The following is a 19072-nucleotide window of genomic DNA, read 5'->3' on the forward strand; positions in this document are numbered from 1 at the left end:
GTTTGTCCTTTTATTATATTTAAAAAGAAACCCTGTATTATGTAAGGTTTTCATTGTAAAAAAGGTGGAAAGTTAACATGTTCATACTTTCGCTAGCAAACTAAAGTAAAATAAATGAACTACAGAATCATATGTTGCTGCTATGTGAAAATTGAATTTGACTTTATTCTGCACAGCCCTGTTATACAACAAAAACCTTTGTTTTTCCTAAATAAACTAATATGGCCACAGCTGATTCAAAACATCAGTCAACTGTTCAATCAAAATATTCAGATAAAGTTTAGAATAGGCATATGGATTTTCCAGGCTGACTTTAAGGCATTATTATAGTTTTATGCTCTTCTGAATAACCCTTCTTGTTCGGATGAGGTTGTTAGCCAATTTGTCTCTGGGATTTATATTTATCTAGCAGGGTGGCCTATAGTCCAAGCTCCTTGTTCCTTCCCTCCCTCTTATAAACAACCATTGGCACAGACTTGAGCATCGGAGGCATCCTGCAGAAAAAAGGATTTTTGAATTAGTCATATTAAATACCCTTCCAGTGATGGCAGAATGACTAACAGATGAAATTGCAGGTTGGCTGCAGCGAACAGATCAGATGGCAAGTTTTGTTTGTGTGTGGTTTGTGATTGAAGTTGCGGGGCAAACCAATCAAAGAGCCAGTGCCCTGAGCACTGTAAGAAGAACATTAAGGGAAGTCCTACTGCGCTGCCTTCTGAAATACATTTTTAATGAACTACCTTTAGCAATCAGATGGATGCGGGAACAAGTGTGATCTGGGGGCTGCAAACAAATTTGGGGCAGCATGCCTCCCTTTTTCCTGGTTTTATCACAGGGATGGCTCTAGGTGTTGCTTCTGTAGAGCAGCACACAATTTCCACTTCACAAGAAATTAAGTCGGCTTTTGTGAATGGAACGCCCGCTTCCTTAAATCATAAATCATGGAAAGAAGCGGATAGTGAGGGGATTTGCACACTTAAAGTGTGTTTGTACTTAAATCCAGGGTGGTTTAAATCACTGTTACAGTATTTCCATGTTGGTTGACTGGTAACAGCCAGTTGTGTTGGAAGTGGGATCAGAAAAAGGCCACCAGCCCCTCTGAGAATGATCTCATCTCTCGCTTCCTGTCCCCTCTCTTGCCCCTCTGTCTTCTCGGCGGCGTTCACGAAACCGATCCCCCTCGCTCGGCTCAGCCGTGTTACTGTAGGCTTCTCTGGCCTCCTCTGGTAACATGTTCCATATGGTTATTGGCCTTTGTGTGAAACAGTCGAAGACTAGTCAGAATTCCCTGTTTGCTCCTAATTTTGTAATTTTTGGATTTTATCCTGTAGTTTTTTTGTGAACCCTTCAAAAGTGTGAAAAGTTCGTCTGGATTAGCTTTATCAATTCCCCTTCTATAATTTAAAACCTCTGTGAGGTGACTTTGAAGTGTTCTTTTTCCTTTCCAATGAAAATAACCTTGACTTTCCTAACCTTTCCTCATGCTAGGAACACTGCAGAGACCCTGTATCATGTAGGCAGCCTTTCTCCTGATCATTGTCAAGGATCTTTAACATGTTGGAATTGTATATTAGTGATATAGCCCGGCCTCAGACCTGCCCCCCCAGACTCCTTATTCACCATCTTGTATTCTGATTAAACTCCACATCCTCAATTCATATCTGCGATGTGCCACATAACCCCATGGCTCAAGTCCTGAACATTAACACTAGAAGAATGTAAGTGTTTATGTTTAGTCTCATTTGTCTCTTGGCAGACAGTTGTACTATAGTCTTGTATGGCTCCGAAGACAGCCTCCTGACAAAGGTTGCGTGAGCCATTTTTATATTCTTTAGTTTATTAGTCCTGTTTTTTAACAGGTAATCACTCCAAGGTGTATAAATGTAAAAACATCCTGGGGTCCCTGGTTTGCGTTCCTGGCAGTGCTAAGGATTTCAAGACACACCACACATCTCACTTTGAGTGTTAACAATGGCGATGATCTGAACTACAAATGCATTTTTGGCAAGTGACAGTGGAGCTCACTGGTCCTGGGCCATTTACAGCCCCTCCCTGGAGCCCTATAAAGGCAGTGGTTTGCTCTGGTACTGAATGTTTCCACTCAGTAGATCCTGTTGACAATACATATTCAGAAAGAGCAGGAAATACCTGGCATTGTGGTGGGACTTTAATCTAGCAGGAGACGTTGTGTCACACTACTAGAATATTAAAGTACTATTTAAACTAAATTAATTTCGAAGTTAAGTGGTTTTGGGCGCCATTATGTTATATTGTGATAGTAGGAAGTGGCTATGTGCCACAATGGTTTTGTGATTGTGGTTCATTTCTAGGAGCATTTATTTTTAAGTTTACCTAATGTCAGGGAAATAATGTCGCTTTCTCTAGATATGTTATTGATATGTTAATTTCTTGCTTCCTACTCCAGTGGCAATGACAGCCTCCTTTGTAAGGTCAGCTAACAATCAGTACAGTAAAATGTGTGCTTTATGTTACAACTGCCTGACAGCCACAACTGCCACAGCCTTTGTCCTCAGTGCCTACTGACTGAGTCTGTGTATACAAGCTGATGTTACAGTCCAAATAGTTTAATCCAGCCACTATGCTTCTACCCAGACTGCCATCTAGTGTATCTTCAGCACATGAGCAGTTTGTGTGCTGTCAACATGAATAAAGGTGCCTGTGATCATGAATATGTTTTTAAAGTTGATGTAACAATATGCAAGTGTTTTCACTGTATAATAATACTGATAATGCCTTACATCTGTGTACAGTGTGTTTCATCCCAAATCTTTCATCCCTAACTTCATCCACCAAACAGATGCAGTTTATTTGATTAAATTAGTGTCATTTTCATTTTGAACCGGTTGTAGAGTTTAGGATCTCCAGTAGAAAAATGAATGGATTTTGTTTAAAAATCCATGGTGACTAAGTTAGAATGTTTTCTTTACTGTACACCCCAGAGCCCTCCAGTTGGACAGAGGAACTTGGCGGTCATACCTTTACGACAGAAATACATGAAACAGAAGTGTTTTGAAATCCGTGCTCTTCTGTTTTCCAAAACTGCAGCCTGGGACCGTAAGGAGATGTGTACAGCCTGCTGACGTGCTTTTCACCCTGTTGTTTCCTCCATTGTTCAGCATGATGTGTCGCAGACCTTGCTGAAAGCGGCGCTGGACAGTGTGGTGCAGGAGTGTGTGAGCTTTGTGGGCGTGGATATTAACATCTGCTCCGAAACCCTGATGAGGTAGGCGGAATACTTTCCAGGAGCAGTCATGGCATGGCAGCTGATCACAAACCCGCTGTGTTTAGTCTGCCACGCAGCTCAAGCTCAGCTCGGACGAAAGCGTCCTGTCTTTTACTGACAGCTACGCAAGGGTGACACGTCCAGACTGCGTCTCGCCCTCGTGTTGTTCGTCTCTGGTCAGCGGCTTCCCCAAGGATGTGGCGTGGCCTGCTGCAAGAGCTTCGGAACAATGACCTGTGTTTGGCTGCCCTGTAAAATGGCCTAAACCAATAACGCAAAATGTTGTTTAAGGTGCCGATGCGCAGCGCTGCGTTAACAATCTTGTATTTTTACTGCGCTTGGCCACTCTGAACCTTTTTATTTTTCTGTATTTGAAGCCCTACTGTAGTTGCAGGCTGTTTGCAGTCATGTGATTTGTTCACCTTAAAATTAAACATTTTTCCTTGCTTATGCTGTTTATATTATCTTATATGATTCTTTCATACCCTTTCTGAAGAAATATAATTAAAATGTATTTAAACATATCCTTTAGTCCTTGGGACTATTGTTCTCGCATATTGTTCTTGGCATTAAATTGGGGAAAAACAAATGATTCATAAATTACAGTTTATGAAAATATTAAGTGCACATTTCTCACCTCTTTAAAGTGTTCTTTGTCCAACAAGCCTGCCTTAATATCTGTTTTTTTTCACATCTGTCATTGTTTTTTGTTTATTCTAAAGATGATATAGACACCTACGATATAATTCCAATTATTTACAGTATGTTAAAATTAGACACATTTTGAGGAATCAAAAAAGACTTTAAATTATTCTGAAAAGCAGTATGAAATGAATAATTTGACCAGCTTTAAGAGATGAGGATGAAAAAAACTGAGATGGTGACAAGAACATCTAAAAAAAAATCCAGAAGAAAAAGTTCATTCTTGTCGGTGATACAAGTGTTTAAGTCTTATAGTCTCTTATAGCCACTGACTATGCTGATCACAATTAAAGCAATGTTGAGTAGTGCTGTAATAGGAGCACATTATTCAAATTATGCACAACAAACGAATAGCTGAAGTGATAATATGCATTTATGATGTCAACTGTTTGCATTTCATGCAAGATTGCAACCTGTGCCGACAGGGCTAGCATAGTCTCTCATTAAAGTGCGCCATGCGTGACATTATTATGCAGTAGCTCGTTTCCTCTCCTGATAGACATGTTGCAGGGCTCAACGCTGGCAGAGCAAAGAGCATCGCGGAGTGGAGGGAGAAGAATGGACCCTTTATAAACAGGGAGCAGCTGAAACAAGTCAAAGGCCTGGGTCCAAAGACCTTTCAGCAGTGTGCTGGCTTCATCAGGATAAACCCAGAAAATCTAAAGAACGTTCACAGGTACTGTAATTGTGAATTCGCCTTGTGATTGTGGTGATTGTATCCCTCTCGATAGGAAAGAACAAAGCCTGACTGTTTTTCAAATTCGTCTTTTTACAAAGTATGGTAGCCGTAAATCCTAAGCTGATGAAAAAATAAGTGAGTAGACAAGTGGTTTTCTTTGTTACTGTAAACCTACTTTTTTCTTGCGAGAAAATGTTTCTGGATTGTAAAGTGAATGTTTTATATTACTGATGTTTGTCTGTTCTTGGCGTTCCTGGTGTTCCATGTACTTAGCCCTGGACTAAGGGTCGTGAGGGCACTGCTTCTTCACCTTTGTGTCCTTTCCTCAGTGAGTCTTGGACTCACTGCTGTCTGAACATGGAATCTGACTTAATGATAATAGAGCATCACTGCATCAAATCTGTTAATTAACTGCCGGGGGTAGAAGCTGACAAAGACAATGTGAAAGGACTAATAAGAAGGGACACTAAAGGTGTGCATCTTTTTACGAACAGCTAAAGTCCCTGCTGTATAACCTTTGTGATTGCTTTTCTTTAATTGGATATTGTGTATTTACCTGTGTATTGACCTAGCATTAAGATGTTATGCCCCCACATAAGGCCAACATATAGAACCCATTTGTTGTTGTATTTTTATGATATCAGCCCTTGTTAGATTGCTTCTTGCTTGCACCAGGTGTGAGCTGAGGGAATAGTGAAGGGGTCTCAGAATTGTCTTTAATGCTTTGGAGGTTTAGAATGGGAGCAAAAGTGATTAGGAATACAGTAGAGGCCATTTAATGAGGTGTAAGTGGTGCTGTTAGAGTAAATAGGTGAAAATCACAGGAGAAACCTACAGAGAGCTAACCCCAGAAGGACGGCTGCAGAAACAAATAGCTAAACAATCTATCTCTTATTTAGAACCAGTAAACACAAACAAATTAGAGTCATTTTGATGTAATTTATTCTATAGTGGAGACTGGGCAAACATATTATGGTTCTGCAGTCCAATGAAGATCTGTGACAGAAGTAATCACCTTGGGTGTCCCTACTAAGGATGATCTCTCTCCTAGCTGGTGGGCAAATATCACAGTTGCTCAGTGAAAATGCAGAAATCACAATGAAAAGCCAGACTCATATTGTGCCTTGACTCTACAGAAGTCAGTAGCCTTTGCAAGGCAATAATTCAGTGCTGTGATTCTCTTCATATACTGTAGCTTAAATGTGTGTGCATGCGTCTCTAATACCAAGCACTAGTGCTACTTGATACCACCCCCTACGCACGTACTGTAGCCTGCTCTTGTTTTTGCATCGCCAAACACCTTTGGAAGTTCAAGTATCGGCCACAAGTGTACAGACCTTCTACCTCTTTAATTTGTCTAATTTGTGGTGGTTCCCTGACCGCAGTGATCAGGCCGGTGGTGCAATAGAGGGCCAGCAGGCAACCACAGCAGGCAAAACAGTGAAAAAGAAGAGCAAAGGACCAGGAAGCAGCAGTCCTCTGCCCAACCCCCTGGACCAGACCTGTATCCACCCTGAGTCCTACGACGTCACTCAAAGGTGAGCACCCACACCACCGATCTCTGCCCACCTCCCTCACACTCACCCGCATGGCTGCACCACCTGGTGCTCTTACTTCATTCCTTACTGAATAACTCGGGAAACCATTGAGTTGAAAGCTCTTTTTTTATTAGAGAAATGATTCTTCTGGGGATAGTTATCCAGAACAAGTATGAGCACAGGAAAGTGAAAAGGGAAAGACTAGATAGAGCAGGTCCTGTTTCCATTTTTAATGCCTGAGAGAAAAATGATCCTAAAACTCTGGATGGAGACTTTCAGGTGCTACAACATTTCTTTTTTTTACCCAGGAATAAAGCTCTTTGTGCACTAAGACAAAGGATAAAGAGCTAAAGCATCATATGTTTTAATTGCTAGGCGACTTAACTAAAGAAGACTTTAAGCACCAAATATTTGTGTCCGCCTTCAAAATAATAGTTTTATTTTAACATGCATGGAAAATAGAAAAATATGAATCAGGCCTGATATCACGTTAGTTCATTTATTTGATAAACTACTGTATTTTGTATAAATCAGAGAAAGTTTTATTATTTTCTCTTCTGCATGGACATTTATGTTGCCGAACTAAATGTTCAGGGATGTGCTTGGTTTGTGACTGTACTAGATTTCTGTAGCAATACTGTGTAGCCTTGGAGCTAAGCCCTAAAGCTTGTTGGAACCACTCTTCTAGTCTGCATGTGTAACCAACAAAAGTATATTTTGACAGTTTCAGCTGACATTCATGTTGAAGTTTGCACTCAAATGAACAAGGTCTTGATTTAGACTGAACTCCAGCAGATAGGATTCTGTAAGTGTCAGAGAGCACTGCTGATGCTACATCTGAAACCTGAACGCCTTTGGCTTCTAGTTCAAGGTAAACAATGTGTGCAGGCTACTTACAGCACTACACAGCTTGCATTAATCAGACAGGAAAATTGAAATGTGCGCTTTGGTTAGTAGCTGCACATTTAATTTGGCAAAATGCTTGTCCTTCTATCCCCCCTACTTAGATTAAACTTGTTTTTACTTTAAGACCTTCAGCTACCCTCTTTCCTAAAGTATTATTTCAGTTATTCAGTCTACAATTTCTCTTGGACCAGTTAAGAACTTTGCTGATTATATTCGCTGTTCTCTTCAGACTCTGGTCCTGCTGGCAGTAGAAGAAAGCAGGTTTCTATCAGGGGAACCTTTGTCTTGAGAATCCATGAGGAATTTGTTTATGTAAAGCGTATTTTGATATACACTGGAGATGGGAGGATGAATATCATTGAATATAGGTGGTTGACTGGAGACATTCTGTCATGAGCACTGTGCAATACTTAAACATTTCCATACAGATGTGGCCATATTTAATAAGAAATGAAAATAAGTTCAGTGTTGGTGGTGGGAAGAAAAGTGAAAATTTTTAAAAGAATAAGTCTTCTGTTTTAGAATTAAATGTACATCTATGAATATACTACATCAAAGCATCTCTCAAGTGTGATACTGTCACTTGAATAACTCATCTTGAAATCAGTGAAGTGCTGTAACTGAGCTGCTTGCTCTGTAATCTTTACCATCTCTCAAACAGTGAAAGACTCCTCATACAATAGCTAAACAAGCCTGCAAATGGTACAATACACTGAACTGCACACAAAGAGGATTCTCCACATTGAAGATCTCCACAAATTTCAACAGCACTTGCAGTTCTTTAGGAAATTAATAATCTGTTCTCTTCCTGAATCATGCCTTGTTTGGTGGGGTTTGTTTCTCAAGACAGCACACTGAATAAATATTGTCTCAGGCGTGTGATACATATTTTGGTGTGTGTGTTTGCATAGTGGGCACAGAGCGTGATGGGTGTCATGCTTCAAATTTTGTACACTTAGGGCAGGGGACTAATTAGTCTTGTATTTTTATAAGTAGCGTCATTGTGTTGCGTAACCCCAATAGCAGCTGACCAGCCGGTTTCAGACTCAGCAATCTCTTTCATCATTCTCACACTGAAACCCGATATTGGGAGCTCTCCACTGAAGAGGGACTGTAACACAAAACCCAGGATACCATATTTACCTCACCAAGGAGCCGGGAAATCCAGCCTTTCAGGCTGAATCCCCCTTCAGAGAGTACTTGTCTGCTGGGCCCAAACATTTCCTCCTCGTTTCTACAGCAGACCGACATTCTCCACTAATTACTACACACGTAGCTGATTTCTACACAGAAAGCGATTACTGGCTGTCAGGGGTTATTTGGTGTTAATAAGGACCACTTATGATACTGAGTGGTGGAATTATCTCACAGTAGTATCAGGCAGCCTGTCATTTCTGAAAAGTAGATTTTTTTTGCATCCTTTCTTATGTCTTTTTATTTGTTATTGCTACTGTGCATCTTTTGAAAGGTATATGTTTAATAGACTGCTTTGATCCGAGTTTTACTAGTTTTGTATATATTTTGAATTTTATATATAAGAAGCTTATAAATGCGGCCACCTACAGTGAATTTTTTGTAGACTATCTGGAGACTGCGATATATCGCCAAGAGTCTGGATTTAATGCCCAAGAGATAGACATTTTTGGTATTCTTAACAAACTGTGGGTCCACAATTTGTAATGTGAGTTAGACAGATTTAACAGGTTCCAGAACTGAGCTGTACAGAGGGATTGGATGGGGCCTCTCATTCAGAGAAAGGCTGAAATTAATGATCCAAACTGAGACATTTGAAGGATTGCTTTATAATGATGATGACAAGCTTGAAGGATTCCCAACAATCTGTAACCTATTTCTACAGCATGTACATACAAAACATAGGCCCCTCCCCTGCCTTGTAATGCCACAGTTAGCTGGGTGGAATACAAAAGAAATAAATGCAGCTGGCAATCTGAGCCATGTTATTGGAAATGTATTCTGCACATTTGTCTAAATTAAATAGACAATTGTGCAAGCTATAGTATGTATTTTTTTATTCATTCTCCAAGAGTCCATGAAAGAAGACATCTCTTCTGAGAAGAGCAGAGTCAGAATCCTCTTCTAATATTTTTATTTGTGTTCATCTTTTTATTCTATTTTATTTCCTTGCAATTCAGCGCTCACAGGAGAAAGTGCAGGAGGAGGTCATTTCTCACTGATATCACTGGTGCTTTGAGCAACCACCTTTATGGATTTAGCCACATCCATTGACTGGTCCAGAGCAACAGCAGTTTGGTCCTGATCAGTCCTCTTGTTACCAGTCAAGGCTCATATCAGGACAGATCTGGACAATAGGATTCACCCTGCGCTTTGACTGAGCATCTTTAGTAACTGAGCCACTCAGAAACTCAAAAATAATTGATATACAGTTAGTACCAAACCATTTTCATAATAAAATGATTACAATTGAATCAATTCTAAAGCAATAAAACAACCCAGATAATTGGAACATTGTATGAAAATATGAAAACAATACTTAAAAATAAAACATTGGATATTTTGAGGGGGGTCATGTACTGGGTGGAAAATATAATTCCAAATAATCCATTACCAGAAGCATTGTGCATCTTATATTTGTGTGGATGGGTAGTATTCTTAAATCAATTACACATTTTAGCCAGCAAAGCACATGCTAATGCTCAATTGTTTTGTTTTTGAGAGTGATTGTGTTGCATTATCATTAATTTCCATGGTGCCCTGTAGTGGGCTGTAATGGAGTATCGTGTTGCATTAATGTAATGAACCTGATACCCTGAGTTAAACTGTGTTGCTGGGAATGATTATATAAACACAGTGCAGAGATGCCCTCTGCATTGCAATCAGAAACAAGGGCAAAATGCTGTATTGTAGGTTGAGTAAGTTTTAGGTTTTTATATTATGTTCAAGAAAAGCCTCTTTAGGGTGTTTAATGTGGTATATTTCACTCTAGCAGATAGTTTCCTTTGACTTTAATATGCTGCTTATTTTTGCTCTTAGTGTCAATGTCACAGGTATCATCTCAGCTGTAAGTTTCAGGATGCACTGACTGAAATAGCTACATTGTAGATTTTTATTTTCCAGAAGATGTCAGTACATTTCAGCATCTTGTTCCATGTGTGAAAGCAACCAAATAACACATTGAATTGTCTTGTTTGGCCTGAAAGCCTTACAGTATGTTGTGTTTCTTACAACCCCCCAACATTTCAAAACTATGCACATGCTGCATATTGCAGCAAGGCAACATTATTGAAAACATCCATTAGTCGTTAGTGTGTGTCCTTCAGTCTGTGTCCTTGCCAGGAAAACAAAACTCTTTCACCTTTGGATTTTATTGCAATTGTGCTAACCAGTCGCAACTTCCACACACTCATTCTTCATTAGTGCCTTCCCAATATAGTAGTGTGTCTGCTAAAAGTGAGCTTCCTGTCAGGTATTCAGAAGGGAAATGCAAAGGTTGGACAATGCTGTGATTTTAATAAGGATTTGCAGGAAGCACTTTGGCCATTATACAGTAGGTGAACATCTTATGCATTGGTGAGTTAAGATGTCTGGAAATAATTTTTAGGCCCAGCTGAGATATGCTGCAGACATGGTTACCTCTAGTTTTAAGGCCAATGCATAATGGGGTTTTTTTTGTTTTCGTTTATAAAGTAAGTTCTGAAAAATATTTCAGTGAATGATACTTTAAACCAAAACAATACAGAGTGAAGGAATATGAGGAAATCGAGCTCTTTACTGAAAATGCAGTGGAGGAAATTTGAAATCAATTCAAAGATATTTCTGCTTCGGAAAGGTGTGTATATGCTTGGTTTCATTTAGTTTTTTGTGAAAATTAAAAGTATTCAGTAGCTTAAATGTGCTGTTAGTGAATGCTTTTCTATCTTGGATTTGATATTTTTGCTAAATTGAGGTTCCAAAAAACGAAATGCATTAAGACTTGAACTTCATCACGGCGCTTAAAAATAGTGAAAATCGATACAGTGCATCACCACTGACCTGAACTCTGCACGGCTGCCTATTGATTCCTTTGTTCACTAAGTGCCCTCCATCGCCTCACTTGTTTAAGTGAAAATGATACATTTGATATGTAACCAATATTTATTAGTAAAAAATAACCTAAAGGAATACAGAAATGTGCTTGAGAGGTCAAAAGTACTGTATTGAAAACAAGCAATTTGCTATATAAAGTTCCGCTTTCCAGAAGTGTCTCATAATGTATTTTTCTTGAATTTCTGACATTGCGCGGCATAACGACAAGTGTTCCCCAAGGAAAAAGATGATTCTGGAGATAGCTGTGCATTGGCTGCTTAGCATTTGGGTGTCTTCATGCTGACAACTTGATGTTTAAAAGCCAATGGAGAATATGGTGCACTACTACTAAAAGAGGCTACCGGCAGGTGCCAGTTTCAAATGCTAAAAATTAAAGCATGCAGCAATGGAAAAACTATTCCCATTACTTTCTTGTCCCAAAATTTTCAGTTCTTTAGTTTCGAGTGGGGAAACTTAGCAAAAACCTTTGAGCTAATAATCCTACCCTGCCGTAGAAGAACAACTTCAGTTTCCCAGTTGTTTATGTCCAAAGCAGATTTAGATTTAGTACTTTTCTGAACGAACCTCTGAAACCTTGCAGGGCATTTGTGTGAAGAATCACTCTTTATTGCATTGTCTCCTAGATTAAAATGAAGGCAGCTCCAAACAGAACTGGCTCCTGACAGCATGCCGCCCAGTACACACAATTAACAGTGTTCTGCGAAAACATATCCAGTTGGAGCTTTCAGTTTGTACACAGCTAGTTGTGCTTCTCTTCCGCGGCGGTGCCAGTACTGTGCTTTTCCAGGGTACTTGAGTCAGAGCATGTTGGAGTGAGCTCTGATAGGACCCCATTCGGGGCCGCTGCTGTTTCAGTAAAGGCCTGTGTTGTTCAGGACCGTAAGCCAGGAAGCGCTCTGTTCGCTGGGATTGCCAGATTCCATTTGCCGTGTCAGTCACAGAGCGGACAGCTGCTGCGTGTCGCTGGCGTCACTGTGCCATGGGCACTGGCGATCCATCATCGCTGCTGCTCAGCAGGCCCCCGGTCAACATTCCTCTCCGCTGCTGCAGGCCTGCTGGCACTTTAAACCTTGCTCGTCCAGATGGCAGGATGCTTAGCAAGCACTCCTCCTCAGGTGAGCACATTACTTTGTTCAGTTACTGAGCTATACATACAGTGCAGTCATTGCCAAGTGCTTGTGGGTTTTACATAAGATGTATATATCTATTGGCAATGGAGGCCTTTGTTAGAAGGAGAAAATGATATCTTCTCCCCAGAAAAGAAATACATGTTTAAGGGTAATTTCATTTCAGTTCAATATTAGGTCTAATTTTTCATACATTTCATACAAAATAAATACACTGTCACTGGTATCATAGCAAAGTATGCACTGTCAGGTCAGTTACAGGACCTACCTGCTACCTGCTCTGGCAGGATTCACATTTCTGAAAAGGTCTCCCCCATAACAGGACACAGCTGAGCTCTGAGTGGCAAAGTACGGAGATCTAAGGTTTGGTGTGTAATTTCTCTTAACACTCACACCACTGCATGCTCCCTCCAGCTCAGCACTGCTCACACCTGCTCATAACCCACTAGAGCATGCTATTAAAAACCCATTCATTAGAACTGCAGTTGTGTTATGCTTGCACTCTCCTGATCTCCAGCTCTAGTGATGATTATGGTGTCCTTGGGGAGTCCTGCTGATTGAGATCGTGGTGTGCTCTCCTAACCTAGTGTGTTTGCCTGATTGTAACTGATAACTTGAGTTATTAAGGGAGAGAGAACCCCGAAATTAAAGAACCTATTGTAAGAAGCTGCAAATATATACTGTACATAAGGAATATATTGTATGCATCTGTGTGTACAGTATTTGTGACAGCTAAAAATATATTTATACATGATATGGCATAATATTTTGGGAGTGTGGAACAATACTGCTCAGCTGTGTAGTCGAAGATTATACCTCAGCTTTTTTACTGCTGCATGAGTTCCTCAGATAAATTAGTTTCTAAAAACCAAAGTGTATATGGACCATACAGTCCTCTTAAAACTTTATGTTCATATGATATTTGTGAGGTTACCTTTTTCATAAATCCCAGTGATCTTACTCTACAAATGTTGAGTTAACATCATTGTGATTATAATAATTCATTCAAAGTTTTTATTACAATTAATTTGAACAGCTCAGCATAATAAGGACAAGTGTAGTGTTTTTCATCAATTCCAAAAACATTAAGAGTAGTGAAATACTATCTTCCATTAGAAAACACATACAGTATAAATGAGAATACGGTATGCCTGCATATTTTGTAAATGCTTCCAATCAGCCTTTGTTATTTAAGCATGCAAACATATTTACAAAAGGATTTGTACTCCCTGATTTCTGAATGACATCCTTCTGTTAGCAGAACACGTGCTGACAGTACCAGCAGGCAGGACATTTGTCTGAAATACCTTTGAGGGTTCAGCTGTCAATAGGGTAAATAAGTGTGGCTTTATCTATGTTAAAAGCAGGCTATCAATGGTCACTTAGTATTATCTAGGTACACAAAGCCTTTGTCCTCTGCAATAAAGGCAGGTATCATGATACTAAGAAAAGAAAACAGAAAGCTGCACACACACAGCCATCTCCATGTGCGTAATAAACTCTGAAGCGAATGTAGCTTCAATATACTTCAGAGGGGAAACCATTAACCTGCTTTAATGAAAAAGCCATATGCAACAGATGCAGAACAGACAGTGTGGTGTTGCATCTGCCAGTTCTAATGTGCACCTTGTCTCTTTTGGTTTCACCCAAAACATTTTTTTTATCCTTTTTAGAATTTTATGATTTTTTGAGATAAGGATAATAAATCTTAAACCTGCAGGGCAGACCTTTTGCAATGATAAAAAGGATAATGCTAATCTATATGTCATCCCCCTGTGGAACAAGTGTATGGATGTGTGAAAAAGGAAATCATTGACTGTTGTAACACATGTAGTGATGTCTTCTGCATGTTTATGTGGTTACCCCTGAAGATGCCTAAATTGCTGTTGGCAAAGACATCTTCGTACAGCCGTAACAGCACTGAATGTTCTACAGTGCATATCTGCAAAGATAAGATTATACGTTAAAGACATAAAAAGGAGAAAATAAAAATGAGTATTTGTTTTATGCAATGTAAACAGCATTGTGTGAAAATCATGAATGAAAACACTTCCACACATATTTGCCTGAGCCATACAGTATCTCCTTTTAAGATTTTGTATAGAGGGTCTCCAGTTTAAAGATACTGGTATGCCCAAGTTAAAGTATGCCTGCTGATCTATGTTTTGCATAATCCTAAGAGTTCTTTACTGTGTTCTGACAGGTTCCTGCAGATGATTGGTGGGCACATAGAGGAGATTGGTCAGGTAGCGATGCGCCAGAGGATTGAGGGTAGTGTTCAGAGGGATGGACTGGAGATTCTGGCACAGAAACTGAACACCACAGTGGGCACATTACAGATCATCATTGATGGACTCACACAGCCTCAGGGCTTTGACATCAGACAGGGTAAGATGCCCTTGTTTCATGCATGCGGTCTATACTATCAATGTCCTTCAGCAGCACTTGCCTCCTCTGAGCTGTTGAGGGGATGTGGTGTTCTCTTTTTCAGACAGAGCTTTTCATTTCAGGAACATTTGTGAAGCTTTATCTGCATGTGAATCACTGACACTTGGTTAAACAGTATTTCCAAAGAATGGAAATAAGAAGGGTTTAATTTATGGAAATGAATTATTTTATATAAAGGCTTAGCAACAGATGATAAATCAGTCCATCTTTTTAAAATAATTGTTCAGTCATAATGTAATATTATTGATGAATTCCCATTATATGAGCTCTTTATAACTATAATGAAATAAAGCCAGTCTCACTGTTATGCTCGAATTATAACAGGCAGTGATGGCAAGAAGTTTCCCACTTCTTCCTCAACTAAGAGAAAGTTGAAAATGTCTGATTTTCTTTACCTAATTAAGATAGCTACCTTTTGAAAACTGCAGGTTCACATTATGAAAATTGAGATGGAGGATCCTGTTTTCCCCAGTTGCAAACATTTAGATGACAACTATTCAGCATGTGCTCTCTAAACTGTAATTCCTCTCAGGCAAACAATGGTCACAAAAAAAATAGTGACTACCCATGCAGAAAAACAGGACAATCTGGTATGCAATGTGGTAAAGCTATATAGATCATCCACAATGGAGGTTTGCCAATAGGTTCATCAGAGGGATGTGTTCAGCTTGTTGGATTCTTGAAAAAAGTAATCCTTGTTTGGTTCCCAAAATGTGACACGGTCGGATGGCTATGTAGAAAGAGCACATATACTGTCGAAATCACTCTTCTGGAGGTTGCAACAAGCCTCAGGTGTTGTTCAGACTTCCCTTGTACACAAACAGCACCTTTCAAAAGAAAAGCCTTGATACTCTTTGAAAGAAAAGGTTAAAGACTTCAGTTCTGTTATTCTCTCTTTCCACTTTTAATATAATGTCAGAATTCCTGACTGTCAAGCGGCATTGAAACACTTCAGCACTGTGCAATGTCCTAGCACTTAATACACTATTTTATGTTTTCTGTAGTTTTATTGTTTTTTATGCTATTGGTATATGCACTCTTTGCATTTTGACCAGATGTGATTATAAGTCGTTTTGGTTAACAACAGATGAAAAATATATACAGTGTATGTAGCAAACAAAAATGTGTTCTGTATTGCATCACTTACCTAACAGTTTTAATATCCTTTTCAGCTGACGTGCAAGGGATACTATCTTGATTTTAAAGAAGGTTGTGTGTATTACATTTCATGTTACAAATCATTTTAGCTTCCTTGTGAGGTTTTGTTGTGAACTGACAGATCTAATGACAAATCCATTTTTCTGATTGAAATGCAATAAACGAAGCTCTAGTATGGGCACAGAGACAGGTCTTAGCTGAGCCTAAAGGGCCAATATTCCCCTCTTTTAATAAGCACAGGGAGATTTTGATTTAACTTCAGATCCTTCATGTTTTATGGTGCCCCAAAGCCATCTGTGAAAACCTTTATGTGTGAAACAGTTCTCAGAAGTGTAACCTGTGTCCTTTTCACCCATAGACAGTATTTTATATACTGTAAATAAAGCAATTCCTTTTTCATTACTTTTGTTGCAGACTTCGAGGAACCTGACTTCAAGCGTGGTATTGTTTCCATGAGCGATTTGAAAACTGGGACTGTGCTCACTGGGAAGGTGGAGAACACAACACTCTTTGGCGCATTTGTTGACATAGGGGTGGGAAGGTCTGGCCTGATCCACAAGAAGTACATCACTGAGAACAAGCTGCCTGCTGACAAGCGGCGCCGCAGCCTGGCTCTGGGCCCAGGCGAGAGGGTGGAAGTTCGTGTGCTCAATGTGGACATCCAGAGGGGCCGTATCGGACTAGACCTTATCCGTGTTTTGAGATAGGCCTTGGGTTCTTCTATTATTGTGTTTTTGCAAATATGCAGGCTTTAGTCAGTTGAGAGGGAGAATAATTGTTGGTTGGCTGGCCATGATTGCACAACTGCAGATTGAAGAGGGGACAGTGTTTTTGGACTTGTTGACTTAGAAGAGATTAGAATCCCATACATTTGAGTTGGAATGTCCACCGAAACTGTTTTGGGGAGCCAGGAATTTGTTATGTTGCTCCGTTTCTTTCTCATTTTATTATTTTAAAAAAGTGCTGCATTTCTTCTTTTTCAATAAAAATGACAGTTGTCATTTCATTTTGAGTCATCATGGTTTATGTTAGAAGATATCCTTCCATCTGGAAATACAAAAAACATATGATGTTTTATTTGAAAAGAAAACGCAGAACAAATTTCATACTTCATGTATTTAAATGAGAAAATACAAAAATGGTAACACCTATGTTATCAGTGTCTTCCTTTATTACAGCTTACAGCACCTGGTATTCCATCCCAGACAGTATTCCATCCAGGCCTGGTTAATACATGGAAGGGAGACTACCTTGGAAGACCGAGTGCTGTAAGCTTTTTAAAATCATTCTTCCACGTCAGAAATATCAACAGACTACATCCTGTTTTGTCACTAACTTGCTGAAAAGCTGGTCAACCCTCTCGTCTTCTCTCGAATTGATTACTGTAACTGTAATAATCCCCATCTCTGAATTGGCTTCATCACTCAGTTCTTCTCCCCACTGAGAGCTGATGTGTGGTGACCGCACTGGCACACTATGGTGGGGCTACATATTGGTGGTGGTGGAGGGGAGTCCCCATGCTATATAAGTGTAAGGAATTATTATTATTATTGTTATTTTAACTTACTGGTGTATATCTAAATCCACACTGAACATGTCCAGAATTCAGCAGCCAAACCTGACCAGGTCTTGTGCATTGGCTTCCTATCAGGTTTCGTGTCGACTTCAAAATCCTAATGCTGTAACTGTAAGGCTCTATATGGCTTGGCACCTTAGTTCCAGTCTGACCGTCTTGTCTCCCTGCCTCACTACCTTTGTTAATCTAGATACAGGCTCCTGTCTGTTCCCCAAGCCCATCTAGATACTATGGGTGACATGCCCTTCACCTGCTATGCCCCAAAAGTCTGTACGTCTGTCCCTTAGGACTAAAACATTCTTAAGAAGGACTTTTATGTACATCAGAATTAACTGATTCTGTTTGCCCCTTTGCTTTCCTATTGTATACCAAATCCATATTGTAATTGTATAATTCTGCTGTCTCATCTCATTGTGTGCTTTTTTACTGTAAAGCACTTTGAGAAGCCACTTTTTAAGGTGCTATATAAAGTAAAAGTTTATTATGTTTTTAACTACTACTCTTCCTCAGTGTCAGTGCTAAACTACATTGGCAAGAAAGAATGACTGAATACGTTTAGCAAACCAACCATAAAACAAGACGTTACTGCAGCAGAATGCATCCCAACATTAAAACTGCAGGACTTTTGGAACTGGAAAAGGAGAATAAAAAAGTAAATAACAGACATTCCCAAGTTGTCAAGATGTCTTGGGGCAGTAATATAATAGATGGCTCATCCCAGTAGGACTTTGCTGAGGTTATTTAGCGCGCTGCGCACAAGCACAAAGACAAAATTACCTAGAGTGCTGTAACTAAATTGCTGCCCAGTGGAAAAGGCAGGAGTGATTTCCATACCTGGTGTATATTGCTTTGTCTAACAAGCTGCCCCAGCTGAATTTTGAATTGTGGTGTCCCAGCAGACTTCCCCAGCTGCAAAGCTTGATTGACGGACTCTATGGGCAGATGCAGATGCCAGACTGCAATAACGTGGGGGCCTAGGGAAAACAGAAAGGCAATTATTGGAGGATAGTAATGCACTAATCAGGCAATTTCAAAATTAATCCCATATTCCCCTACTGTATTATGTCTTCTGTTTATATTTATTTAGTGAACCACTGCTAAAATAAAAAAAAATTCTTGCCTCCAGCTCATCCACAGCTCTCCGAGGGTGTTAATTTGTTGGGGGAGAAAACTGAATGTAGAGGGGAATTTTTTAGTCCTAAAAAATGAAGTTTTTTTAAAAGACAAAAAGGTAAGATGTGGAATAAACAGACCACCCTGCGATGGAGTGTTTTTTTAATTTGTTTGCTTTCTGTGTTTTTAACTCTTAACTAATGTTAATTTATTATTTCACTGTATATCCAACAAGAACAATCACTGGAGGAAACGTATCTGACTTTACTGTAGTTATACAGGAGCTGTACTTCAGATAAACTCCTTTGTACCTTTATTGCTTCATACACACAACTAAATAAATGTTGCTTTCTTTTCATTAGCTTTTTCCTGTCCCTCTGCTCTGTTGTTATTTGGAACTGTCCCATGCGTGTATCTCATGAATAAATGGTACCTGCTACAAACCTGGCAAGCCTTGGCACAAACTCCTGCCTATCTGATGCGATCGAAATGGTAAGACATCACAAAAGTCATTTA

The 19072-nt window shown here is 39.6% G+C and overlaps 1 protein-coding gene across 4 annotated transcripts in view; it reads left to right on the forward strand.

Annotated features, from left to right (window-relative positions):
• srbd1 (S1 RNA binding domain 1) overlaps positions 1-17942 on the forward strand; it is an 86206-nt gene extending 68264 nt beyond the window's left edge. For all 4 annotated transcript variants that reach the window (XM_088610211.1, XM_088610210.1, XM_088610207.1 and 1 more), the window contains exons 17-21: positions 3138-3244; positions 4446-4622; positions 6011-6163; positions 14465-14649; positions 16282-17942. In XM_088610211.1, the coding sequence (XP_088466337.1) occupies positions 3138-3244; positions 4446-4622; positions 6011-6163; positions 14465-14649; positions 16282-16574 (915 nt within the window). In that variant the 3' untranslated portion in view covers positions 16575-17942. The remainder of the gene's footprint in view (positions 1-3137; positions 3245-4445; positions 4623-6010; positions 6164-14464; positions 14650-16281) is intronic.
• The last annotated feature ends 1130 nt before the right edge of the window (positions 17943-19072 follow it).

Source organism: Lepisosteus platostomus, chromosome 17 (assembly GCF_059453375.1).
Source record: "Lepisosteus platostomus isolate fLepPlt1 chromosome 17, fLepPlt1.hap1, whole genome shotgun sequence".
NCBI classification, from domain to species: Eukaryota; Metazoa; Chordata; class Actinopteri; order Semionotiformes; family Lepisosteidae; genus Lepisosteus; species Lepisosteus platostomus.